Here is a 13,656-nt window from a genome sequence, read left to right as displayed (position 1 = left end):
TGCATTGCGAACGATTGCCAAGCACCCATTTCTGTGTAGGCTGCGACTAAAGGCTTAATTTTTCATCTTCATTCCCTATGTATTAATTGGCTACAGCACATCAGGCATATATCCATTGTCCTTTTGGGAAACAACATGCAGACGAACATACAAACTAGGAGCTTTGGCAGTTTGTTTTTGCCTGAGCCTCCTGGGAAGAACACTTCACTCTCTCCTCCCACTGAGTTAACAGAGTGCAATTGAAGTAATCTGAGGTAAAGAGGGAAACGGGAGGAAAGAAAGCAAAGTAGCCTAAAAGTTGAATGGGGTGGGATGGGATGAGTTTGGGAGATCAGTCTATAGGTATGAAAGTAACAGAGCAGATAATAAAAAGAGAGGGAATGATGACTACCTCTCTACTTTTGTTGCTCCTGGCAAGAACACTTACTTATGCAAGTGGGCTACAGACACAGACACACACACTTCTTTTTCGCAATAGTAAAAGCAAAGAGCAAATATAGATCTATGTATGCCCTGGAGACTAACTTCTCCTGTAAAGTCTGGCAATTTTTGAAAGTGTGAGACTCATCTTAAACAAATCACTCATACACCCCATTTGAACAAGGGATTTCAGTGGAACTACAGAAAACCATATAGTATTCTCAGCAACCTATTGCCCATTCAGAAATATGTTTTTTCAAACAATGATTATTAGATAATTTGCAGATTTGATTATAGTGTTGAGAATAGAAATCTTTAGATTTTCCACTCAGATTTTATAGTTATCTCCCCCTGGAAGTCATGCTGGATGATCTAGGCCCCTTCCACATAGCTGTATAAACTCCACATTAAACTGCATTATATGGCAGTGTGAACTCAGATAATCCAGTTCAAAGCAAATATTGTGGATTATCTGCCTTGGTGTTCTGGAGTATATGACTGTGTGGAAGGGTCCCTAGAGATTCCTAGAGATATTTTCACTCAAGTTAAGAAGTGGGGATTTTAAAAGTGTAGTTTTCCCACTTTTGTGGAGGTCCTGCACCCCAAACCCCACTGTATTCCAAAATCTGAGGGGAATACTTCCGATACAAAGCAGTTTGGATACAGCACTTTGCAGATGCAGTGGTGACCAAAATGTGTTAGTTCTTCACTGCCATCACTGTTCTAGCTTGTAGTTGGTCATAGTGGCTCCTTGTTTTCACCATCAACCCTCTAGTCTTCAGTTTCACTTATTAAATAACAGCCACCTGCATAGTAAACCAAGGGCTCCTTTGGGTCTCCTCTTCAGAGGTGAACTTGTCAAAGTGCTTGAAAAAGCACAGGGAGATATAATCCTTGAGTTACCTCTTATTTAAATAGAGGATATTCTGCTTTCTCTCAAGGGCAGAAATCCTGTTATCAGAAAATGCAGGTAATGCCCTTGAGGAGATGAAAATACTGACCTTTGTATATTGCCTGATTATTGCCTAAGATATATATATGTTTTAGAATTAAACTAATTATAAAAAATTATTAGCTCTCCTTTTCCAGAAAACATTCTTAGAAAATGCCTGCAGAATGAAAGGTGCTACTGTAGGAAAACAAGAGGACATCTTTCAAGCCACGTAGTGTCCTTCAGATCCAAAAATAGCCTGCAGGTTATTTTGGGTGATGCAGTTAACCTCAATTATCAGAGCTCAAAAATAACAGGCCATTTTGGAATTACCAAAGCAATGAAATAATCATGACCACAGGATTTTGCTTATCCTTGACAACTTAAATCCAGAGAGAATTGATTGCCATGGAGTTTTCTCAATGAGAGGAAGACATATCTATGCAATGCAGTTTATTGAAAATAATGACCTGACAGATAGCTTATTGCTTGTTCTCAGCAAGGACTTCATTCTGGAAGGTGCAAAAAACTTCTGTCTGTCTTTCACAGGCAGAACCAGACTTTCACATTTTAACCATCTTTCAACTGTAAAAACAAGTTTTTCCAGAAGTTGTCAGAAACCTATCTCTGACCAGTTGAATGTTCTGATAATACAGGCCCACGTACATATGTGCATGTGCAAACAAAGCTGCTTTGAGAGCAGCTGCAGCAGCTTTCAGGTTCAGCAATGTGTTGATGGATAGACAGTGTAGTCTAATACATTCAGAGAACTATAACCCAAGCACTCATGTCTAGTCAGATCAGGTATTGAAACTGTAATGGTTGCTGCGGCTGTAACTTTCCAGACTGCACTGCACCAAGCAAGTGTTTGCTGTATGAAGCAATTTGTCTCCCGAGAAGGATAAAATAGAGGATAGTATTTACAGCAACCCCAAGCCAGCTTATAAAAGTGTTTTATGGAGAGCTGTCATCACAGATAGTACTACTGTACACAGAACGCTTCTGGTGATTTTATATTTCTCCCGAAGCATTTGCAAAATCCAGGGGTGGTGGAGGGGGTCAATTGATCAGTGATGAAAATAAATTAGTATGCTCAAAGTGCCTGGTAAGCTCAGCAGAAGTACTGAAGTTTAGCCTGCTGGATAGAGTTCTAGTCATATATGTGGAAAGCCTTTGTTCAGTCTCACTTTAGCTATCTTGCTTTGTCTTTCTAATTATCATCACTATAATTTTCCTGTCTCACAGGAAGGATGAACCAGGTACCTAGGAGAGGGCTAAAACTGGATGACGTATTTGGGCATATAAGTTTGGTTCAGATCCATCATTGTTTGAGTCTACAGTGTTCTCTAGATGTAGATGAATTACAACTCCAAAACTCAAGGTCAATACTTATGAGACCCAGCCAATGTTGGTCATGGGAGTTCTGTGTGCCAAGATTGGTTCAATTCCATCATTGGTGGAGTTCGAAATGCTCTTGATTGTAGGTCAATTATAAATCCCAGCGACTACAACTCCCAAATGACAAAATCAATCCCCCAACCCCACCAGTATTCAAATTGGGGCATATCAGGTATTTGTGCCAAATTTAGTCTATTGAATGAAAACACATGCTGTATATCAGATATTTACATTACGATTCATAACAGTAGCAAAATTACAGTTATGAAGTGGCAACAAAAATAATTTTATGGTTGGGTGTCACCACAACATGAGGAACTAACTTTATTAATGGGTTGCAGCATTAGGAAGGTTGAGAACTACTGGTGTAGATGGAGACTCAACCATTATCTGAGCTCATCTATTCCACCATCAAACATCCTCCTTAATATTTAGCCCAAATCTCTTTTCTTATAATTTGAATCCATTGTTTCAGTTCCTATTATGGTTAATGTTATTTATTTATATTTAATCTTTCTCCCAAAACTGGAGCTCAAGGGTCCTACTTTTTGGAGCAGTGGAAAACAACCTTGTTCCATCTTCTGTTTGCAGTTCTTCAGCTATTTTAAGGAAACTGACATCACATTTCTCTTCTTCAGGCTAAGCATATCCAACTTTTTCAAGTGTGTCTTATAATACGTACTTGATTTCCAAATCCTTGTTTGCATTCTCTCATCTGGACACATTCCAGATTTCCAATACAATTCATACACTCTGACAACAAAATCTTCATTGAAAGAGTTTCAGAATGTAAGGTTGATAAGTAGTTGGAATCAGAAAAAAACTGAAACAGAAGACACTGAAAAGAAGTTTTCAGTGTTTTCTGTTAAAAAGTTTTCATTCCACAAATTAGCTAATTTATTGAATAAAATCCTTTTAAAATGCATCTTAATTATTTTAACTAGATGTGTATATCTTTTGTTTCTTCCAAAATTCAACCTGTCCACATCTGGGTAAGCATAGTGATTATTATCAGTATTTTAGTTTGTTGCATCAGTATTTCAACTACAATTTGAAGTATGTTTTGAAACTATTCTCCCAAACTGCTAGTTTTAGATATTTACAACCCTTACCAATATTAAGGGCCAGCCTGTAGTTATGAGTTAATGGGTATCAAGCATCATATGTATAAGTCACCATGTGTAAATTTTCTCCGAAACCTGCCAATTATTGCAAGGGTTCTACAATAAAATGTTGTAAAAGGCTGATCTAAACTGCTAGAAAGTCATGTTTGTAACAACATCTGTGTGTAGGTCTGCATGATAATCTCAAAATCAACCTGGGACTGCTTGGACTAAAAACAGGAGGCACTTCTTTCATTTCCTTTAATTCCAGTTTCATTTTTTGTTTTGTTTCTTTTAGTGAGTAGATAATAATAAATAGTTTAGTTCTGGGGAGAAATGTATGCTACAGTTGTCACATATACCACATTTATCTTGCCAACAGTCAGAAGATAATATAGTGTAATATGTAGGCCTCTATTATCTGTATAGAAATAGAACAGTTCCCAAAATGAACATCTTACCAGGACTTAGATAAAGTATACATTATAAAAGCTTCAAAGACTTTAATATAAATGCCATGGGGGAGTGCATTTAAGTGGTAATGTCTTTTCAGCAATCCATCTTGTTGACATTTCTCTATATAAAAGATGTAATAATCTTTTTTGATGCTGTAGATTGCTGGTGGCTGATTTGAAAAATTGGAGGGGGGAACTAGCTGTGTTAACCTGTTACAGCAAAAACAACAGTTTTTTTATTACCTTAAAGATTAAGAAACTACATTTTGCGTTATGGACCGCAACCTATTTCACCTGTGTTTTTTGTATAGAAGTTCATGCTGTACCTTTCCCTACAAAAGTGCTTTTTGTTCATCTCTTGAAGCATAAGAATGAAAGATTACACAGGAAAAAGTCACAGCAATTACTTCTGCCTCCCTTTTGAAAGTTAGTGTACCCTTTTATGTATGAGGTGAATAATGTCTAACAATGTGGCAGTTAACAAGCAAAATGGTCCAGCTCCTTCAATGTGGTCTGATTGCATGAACCAAAATGGTTTTGAAATGTAGCTTCAACATTATTATAAATACAGCTGTATGTGTCAGATTTCTGTACATTGGTATTAGTCAGCTTATGCATAATTTCTGGACAAGGATGAATATTAATAGAAGTTTGTTATATTTTTTACATTGCTTAGTTTTGAGCAGACATCACCCCCAAACCATCATCTGTCTAAGGACCATCTGAATGTTCAAATATTCTGTTCATGTATCGAGTGGATCTTTTTATTGAGTAAAGCCGTCAAGTTGTCCTGTATTTGAGAAGTATGGGGAGGAAAATTTTGGATATATGGTACAATTTTCCCCAATAGATAACCTTTTCAAGATAGTGATGATAATGAAAAATATGTTTACAGAAGATGCTGAAATGCATAGTGTTTTTTTCCTAATTGCCTGCCCTCCCTTCTTCACAGCTGTATCAGTACTAATTACGTTGTTTTCCTTTAATGCAGCTGGATAATCCGGATGAACAAGCAGCACAAATCAGGCGGGAATTAGATGGACGTCTTCAAATGGCAGATCAGATTGCCAAGGTAAGAAAGAAAGAACATGTTGACATTGCTTTTGTGACTGGATCTTTCCTGCATGTGCTACATTTCTAAAGACAACCACGAGGCAGTTTGTATGTTAGCAGCTTGTGTCAAAGTGCAGCATTTGACAAATTAGGAAGCAATTGGGACAAGATTAGGTAAAACACTTGTCATATAACTAGCAATTATGTAATTTTATAACATGGGGGATTTGGATACATTAAGAGCCCAACTGGGCAGGCTCTATCTATGTGCCTTCTGCACTAGTCTCCCTCCACTCTGGGACCTATACCATCTTATCTGTATTGAAAGAAAAAAAATCAATTGAAATGCAACTGATTTTTTACTTCCATTGAAAATAGCAGGCATAGCAAAGGGCAATCTACTTTGGGCAGGCAATTTAAAATATATATATTTAATATTTTTATATATTCTCGGTCCCTTTTTAGCAAAAGGTGCATGCTATAGAGATACAAAAACATACCACCGTATCCTCCACCAAGATCCTGGTCTTTATTGTGATCTTTTCTGTTGTTATTGTGTACCTTCCTCTGAGACTGGGTATAACTTGTCTAAGGTCATCCCATGAGTTTTCATGCCTGGGGAGGATTTAAATCCTGGAGTACCAGAGTCCTAGTCCCTCCTCCACTACACCACACTGGCTCCTCGGGCCCAATAATTAGAAACCAATAAAGAAAAACTCTTTAATTACCTTACAACAGCAGCGAGAATCTGCTACACTAGGTTTTGGAGATCCAAGGAGACACCAACACAAGAACAGTGGCTGATTAAGATCATAGACGTTATGAACATGGGCAGATTAACACAGATGATGAAGGTGAATCAAAAGATGAAGATAATAAAAACAGAGTGGTCCCCAGTGAAGAACTATCTGATCCAGGAAAACCTCAAATGGATGATAACCATACAATAAGGATCTAAGACAATACTACACCTAGAAAAGCTACAAGAGGGGTAGCCACACCCACAAACACGGACAAAGGAAACCACGATGCCAGATACGGAGAGGACTGGAAGCCGAAATCACCCCTCCTGTCCTCCTTGACCCCACCTACTTCCCTTCCCGAGGAATCACCCCCCCCTCTCTTTCATGCCATCCTTACCGATACACCCACCACTCCAACCACCACCCCTCCCATAGACAACCTACCTACTTATCTATCTTTCCTTATCCTTCCTCCCTCCCTCGCCCCCCTCCTTTTCCCATTTTTAATTTCTTTTTCTTTGTAAAATATTCAATAAAATTATTTGCAAACTCAAAAACCTTTACTATTATCTATGGTTTCAGGTCTCAGAACATATCCCCCATGGATATAGAGGTCATACTATATTCTTTGATTTATAAAGGCTCAGGGCCAGAAGATCATACAAAATTAGCACACAGGAGCTTAAGGGTCTGCTTATAGTATCAAATGAAAGAGAAAGTACTTATTGCAAATTAAAAATAGGCCTTAGAATATGATGAAGATGACAACTTTGTGAATGGGGAGATAGCTTTGTGCTTATGAGGCAGAGCACTGGGAATACCCATGCAACTGTGGCTCTTACGAAAATGATCTAAGACACAAAAGGGGCAGCTCCTTGTGTGCCTTTTTACATAGTTTTCTTATAAAATGGGATAAAAGAATTGAAATCTGTGTCCAGCCTTCCTATCTCCAAAAACAAATAGGATGAAGGATATTTCTGACAAAACCAGATATGCTGTTGACAACTTATAAAGCTGAATATATTAATAGTCCCAGACTATTGTGGTTTGTTCCAGGGAAACACAGATGTACAAGGAGTCTCCCTGGAATATGCTGCAGATCCCTGAAGGATAACTGCCAAGTTCAATGTTTGTATACTAGCACTTGCTAGGCTGTTTTGCAGAATCTCAGGGACACAACACATTCCATGGTGAGATTTCTTAGCAAAATAATCATGAGATACCCAACCGAGTCTCTAATTGTTGTTATTATTTATTATTTAGCACTGGCGTTTGGAAGAATACTATTCACTCTCCCCCTTTGCCCTTGTGATATGTGCTTCCACTTTTCAAAGAACATTGTCACAGTGCAGAGAAAATCCCAAAAAAGAAATCTTGGCCCAACCAAGATGTGGCTGAGCATCTCAGAATGCTGCATCGTACTGGGTGCTGAGAGGAGATTGGGTGATGTAGAATGAATGCAGTTTAATGCCACTCTAACTGCCATGGCTCAGTGGTATAGAATCCTGGGTTTGTGGCTTGATAAAGCATCAGCACTCTTTGACAGTGAAGTCTAAAGATCTTGTTATACTAAAGCTCCCACAATTCAGTAGTGTTGAGCCATGGCATTTAAAGTAGTGTTAAACTGCATTCATTCCACAATGAAGCCCTAGATTCCAGAAGGGAACACGGGCACTACTTTCAGGCAGAGTTGCTACTATTCAGGACCATAGTCAGCAACCCTTCAGCTGAAGTAGGAGGGGGCAGTTTTTGACACTGCTTGCTTCTATGAATTGGCAAGAAGTGACTGCCAGGGTAAATAAGTATGCCCTAGAAAGTGAAAAATCATGTCTGCTTTGGGGCAGTAAAGGGCCAATGCTGTTTTGTGTTGCTGTTCTAGACATGCAGCTTTGGATTAGTAGAAACTTCTTTGAAGGAAATTGCTCACACCTCAGATCCTTCAAAGAGTATGAAGTCTATTCATTGGAGCCCAATGGTAGAGGTATTTCCATGGAATTAAGGTGATTTTAAGTAGGACTTGACCTACTTAAAATATACTACCCAGTATACTACAGTATACTAGAAGCATATCCAATATGCTGATGACAGAAGACCTACAAGCCATCTAAACACCTCTGCAGAAGCATACATGAAGCTCAGCCTGTCATTGAACATCAAGAAAACCAAAGTGCTCTTCCTGCAGTCACCAGCCAATCCCTCTCCAATGCCAGAGATACAGCTTAATGGTGTAACATTAGAAAATGTTGATCATTTCCGCTACCTTGGCAGCCACCTCTCCACAAAAGTCAACATTGACACTGAAATACAACACCGCCTGAGCCCTGTGAGTGCAGCATTCTTCCGAATGAAGCAGAGAGTGTTTGAGGACCAGGACATCCATAGGGATACCAAGGTGCTTGTTTATAAAGCTATTGTCCTCCTAATCCCGCTATACGCCTGCGAGACGTGGACTGTCTACAGACGTCACATGCAACTCCTAGAACAATTACATCAGCATTGCCTCCAAAAAATCCTGCAAATTTCTTGGGAAGACAAGCAGACACATGTCAGCTTGCTGGAAGAAGCAAAGACCATCAGCATTGAAGCGATGCTTCTCTGTCATCAACTCCACTGAACCGGCCACATTATCCGGATGCCCAACCACCGTCTCCCAAAGTTGCTCTATTCCAAACTCAAGAATGGTAAACGGAATGTTGGTGGACAGGAAAAGAGATTTAAAGAGATTTAAAGATGGGCTCAAAGCCAACCTTAAAAACTCTGGCATACTGAGAACTGTTGAGCCCTCCAGCTGTGACCCGCAGTGCTGTAGAATTTGAAGGGGGGCAAATGGAGAGCAAAAGAGAGAAATGTGCCAAGAGGAAGGCACATCAAGCCAACCCTGACCGGGACTACCTCCCACCTGGAAACCAATGCCCTCATTGTGGGAGAAGATGCAGATCAAGAATAGGGCTCCACAATCACCTACGGACCCACCACCAGTACACTGATCCTGGAAGACTATCCTACTCAGACAATGGGGGATTGCCTAAGTAAGTAAGTAAGCAAGCAAGCAAGCAAGTAAGGAAGTAAGTAAGTACTACACAGTGTATCCATTTCTTCTTTGCAGCTACTGTTCTTTGGAGGTTCTGCACAGGACATAGAGTCATCATAGCTTCCAAATAAATCATTCCACATATGAGTATCATTGCCTAAGAGGGACTGCTTGCTAGATCTGCCATTTTTTTAAATGAAGCAATCCTCTGCAAAGCAAAAGCTCATCTCATCTTCTTAATTTGACATATGTTAGGACCTGATGTTTCTGCCTTAATGGGAATCTCAAGTCCTCGAAGCACATGTAGCAGATGTGAACTCAGCCAATTGAGTAACCAAGGGCAACTGTGAAGTATCATTCAAAACAAGAAAAGAAAAGACAGATGTACAATTTTCAAGACATAAGAAGGGAGTCATGTGTTGGAAGAAGAAATCATAAAATTTCATTAATTCTGTTTAAGATACTATTTGAGAGCATTGATATGGAACAATGGCTAGAAGATGTGATTTTGAGTGTGAGTATTCAGTGTTCAAATTCTTCTACACACACAGGCAAGACTTGGACAAAACAAAACCCTTCATGTTTTTACTAAGTAATGCGCAATATTCTGTGTCTGGATTAATAATAAATTATTCTGTGGCTGAATAATGCATTTAATTAAGAACAGGTTTGAAATTTGTGCCTAGAATAAATATTGTCAAAAATAATTCTCCCTTATGCTTTATAAAATGATCCCAGTAGAACTATTGCTTTATTTATTTATTTGCACCCAAGAGCCTTTTTAGGAATTGTTGTTCATTCGTTCAGTCGTCTCCGACTCCTCGTGACCTCATGGACCAGTCCACACCAGAGCTCCCTGTCGGCCGTCACCACCCCCAGCTCCTTCAAGGTCAGTCCAGTCACTTCAAGGATGCCATCCATCCATCTTGTCCTTGGTCGGCCCCTCTTCCTTTTTCCTTCCATTTTCCCCAGCATCATTGTCTTCTGTAAGCTTTCCTTTCTTCTCATGATGTGGCCAAAATTACTACCTCTTAAATCAGATGTCTTCTCTATAGAGCACTTTCAAGGGCAAACTTTCTTTACGTAACAGCAAGCTACTCCAGCTTCATTCAGAAACAAAGTCATGCTAAGGCAACAAATTGTAGATTAATGCAGTGATAACAGCCATGTATTGATTAGTGAAATAGGAAGAGTCACAGCACGGATGACGCATATGTACTTTACGTGTTTGTGGAATGTGATCTTGTCACTCTATTTATTTATTTATTTAATTCCCCACCTTTCTCCCATCATAAAACCCAAGGCAGCTTCCAGTATCATTGTCTCCTCATTAAAATAAAAATCTTAACTAACATGTAGTTGCTGTTTGCTCAGGAAAAAGCCTATTTCAAAAATTATGCTCTTCCTGCTTTGATGTCATGGTGTATATTGTTGATGTTGTTGATGTTGTTGTTGTTGTTATATTTATATTTATACCTTATATTTTTTTCTTCAGAACGGATACCCAAAGTGGGTATCCCACTTTATGCTTCAAAAGATTAATAAAAAGCACATTTTAGTAAAAGTCATAAAAGGCCTTTATTCAACAAGAATAAAGCTTGAAATGCCTATACTGGGCATCAGAATTTTATTGGTGTATTTTTAATATATCCTTTAATATATCCTTAACAGCTAAGCCATGATGTATGAACATGATCAGATATTCTCCATAAATGAAACATTTTCTGAAAGGCAAGATACATGGTTATCTCATATGTGGGTATCTGTTCAAAGTTGAAATCATGTAGTCTTCCAGATGCTGTAGGATTGCAATTCTTAACATTCCTTGTGTTCATCTAGGATGCTTAGACTTGTTGGGACTTACAGTCCTCAAAATAACATAGAGAATTGTATGTTACCCACCTGTCGTATAGGGATCACTGGAAAGTAAACCTGAAGTTCTGCAGAAGTCTCCAAAATATTATATAAGAAGAGTTTATATAGCCAGGTCTACTTTACCTGGTTGAATGATCATTGTGAAAGTTCATTGCAGACTAATAAGTAAGCCTATTTAACAAAGAGACATGAGGACAGTGATCTGATCAGAAACATATAGCTAATGATAGATGAACGTAATCATCAATTAGGCTGTATTTATTGCCTTAAATATTGCAAGGAAAGTTGTCAAATTATATCAAGCATTGGAAAGTTTCCAGAAAGAATGTCTCATTTGTTAAGTAACCTCTTAATTAGACATTTCTCTGCTAGACTTCCTTTGGCTTTATATTTTGGTTATGTATTGCTCATTGTCTACTCATTAAAATAAAAATTCACTGGCAATATGTACTTAATTTCTGGCCTCAGGCATGATTCCATAAGTCAACGTCTGATCAGTATGAAGTGTTTTCGTAATTCATGATCAAAACCAGACAGGACATGAAATGGCAAAGCTAGATAGAATGAAAGGTGAGCAAAGTGGTTTTTATTATTGGTACTCCGGCCAGTTCTTAAACCCCCGGGCAAATGGATTGGCTACAGACAAAGACAAATTGAAATCTTTATAAGATGTCTTGGTCAAACCATTTTAAGAAGACATCAGATGAATTTGCTGTCCTTAGATTACAGACAAGTTCCTTTAGAAAAAGAGGAGACGGCTGAGGAACTGAGTCTCAGGGTTTTTGCACAGCTGAGCTTCAGGACTGAAGAATCATAGAATCATAGAGCTAGAAGAGACCTTGTGGGCCATCTAGTCCAACCCCTGACCAAGAAGCAGGAAAACCGCATTCAAAGCATCCCCGACAGATAGCTATCCAGTCTATATTTCAAAGCCGCCAAAGAAGGCAGAGAGAAGAAACTCAGAAGAAACTTTGTTTCCTCCATCCTTAATATATCTGTGATCATCTTCAACAGAATTTTATCTAAATACCAGGATTTGGCATGTGAAATTCATGTAACGCAGTGGTTCTCAACCTGTGGGTCTCCGAATGTTTTAGCCTGCAATTTCCAGAAATCTCAGCCAGTTTACCAGCTGTTAGGTTTTCTGGGAGTTGATGGCCAAAACATCTGGGGACCCACAGATTGAGAACCACTGATATAAAGCATTATTTGCCTGCTCTCGTCATTGTATTAATGAAAGATCCTTGTTAGAGCTGCTGGCATAATGACCATATCTGGGGCTTTCGTTCTTTTTGCTGATATTAAATGCTCATGCCCCCAACCAGATCTTTATGGTCTTGAACCTAAAAGAATCACAATTTCTTTATTTACATATTTAAATATGAATGTGAATGTGAAAATAATTATCTAATTCAGATAAAAACAATGCCAATATAAGATCAGATTTGGCTACATCCTCTATTTCTTCTTTAAGCTCTTAGTGTTATATCTGAACCTAATTTTTGGTGAGTTTCAAACTTCAAACCCATTCTTGTATATCCCTCCCCCCTCAGCTGCACAGTTAAGAGGTAAGTTGGAAACCTCCATTTATTGGATTAAACTAACCAGGAATTCCTTTCTATTCCCAAATTGCTAATTTTGCTTTAAATTCCTTGGTTTCTTGTATAAACTGATAGTAGAAACTACTATTCGGTCTTCATTTGATTCAGTAAATATTGTATAGTTTATCCTTGCTAGACACATCAAGAAAACATGGCTCGTTATAATTAAAAGAATTAAGGATGACCAAAGGACAGGATCCTAACCATAAGTAGTTTTAAACAAATTTTGAATGTTGTGCCAGGAAGTGGGGGGGGGGGGTCAAGAGTGATTCTCCCCACCTAGTGCAACATTGGTACGAGCCAGGAAGCCTCTAGTGAGGCATAACGGCAGCCTGGTACGTTTTTTATTTTATTTTAATGGTTTTAGGGGGGGATTGGCGGAGAGGCTGAGTTCCCTTTTTGCTTCTCCAGGCCCACAGGGCCCTATGAAGTGAATTACGCTGGGCGGACTAAGCCCTCAGTAGTTCCAGGATTACCTAGAAGTCAGTCCCCACAGGGCCCATACTCCATTAGACCCAGGTCTTTGAGGAAGGCCTGGGTATAATGGATTATCTAAATCATTTGTGACAAAGAAGGGTTTTCTTGTTTTGTCACAAATAATTCCTCTTTTACTGAAGGCGTTGTTTGGATGCCTCCAGTAAAAGTACAAGAGCTCGGGCATTTTGGGCTCTCTTTGGGTGGGCTTGAGCATTGCTCCAGCCATTTTTTGATTAGTGACATTTCGGATATTAGATTTTTTTCCCATTTATTCTTTTGCATAGAGCCTGGCCTGTTTAAATTGAAATATGTTGCTTAAAGAAGTGACAAGCATTTCACAAAAAGCTCTTGCTGAGAAATAAAGATGACCACCTCTTACTCTTTATTCTATTTACAGTAGAGTCTTGCTTATCCAACATAAACAGACCAGCACAATGTTGGATAAGTGAAAAAGTTGCATAATGAGGGATTAAGGAAAAGCTTATTAAATGTCAAATTATATTATTATTTTGCAAATTAAGCACCAAAACATCATGTTTTACAACAAATTGACAGAAAAAGCAGTTCAA

General features: G+C 38.6%; 1 protein-coding gene across 13 annotated transcripts in view; it reads left to right on the top strand.

The window, feature by feature from the left end:
* The window catches only part of CADPS (calcium dependent secretion activator), a 437,940-nt gene that overhangs the window by 163,069 nt on the left and 261,215 nt on the right, over nucleotides 1–13,656 (top strand). For all 13 annotated transcript variants that reach the window (XM_067463444.1, XM_067463445.1, XM_060766448.2 and 10 more), the window contains exon 4: nucleotides 5,299–5,379. In XM_067463444.1, coding sequence (XP_067319545.1) covers nucleotides 5,299–5,379 — 81 coding nt within the window. The remainder of the gene's footprint in view (nucleotides 1–5,298; nucleotides 5,380–13,656) is intronic.

The sequence above is a fragment of the Anolis sagrei genome, chromosome 2 (genome assembly GCF_037176765.1).
Source record: "Anolis sagrei isolate rAnoSag1 chromosome 2, rAnoSag1.mat, whole genome shotgun sequence".
NCBI classification, from domain to species: domain Eukaryota; kingdom Metazoa; phylum Chordata; class Lepidosauria; order Squamata; family Dactyloidae; genus Anolis; species Anolis sagrei.
The sequence above is the reverse complement of the archived record's forward strand: the minus strand, read 5'-3'. Positions and strand labels throughout refer to the sequence as shown.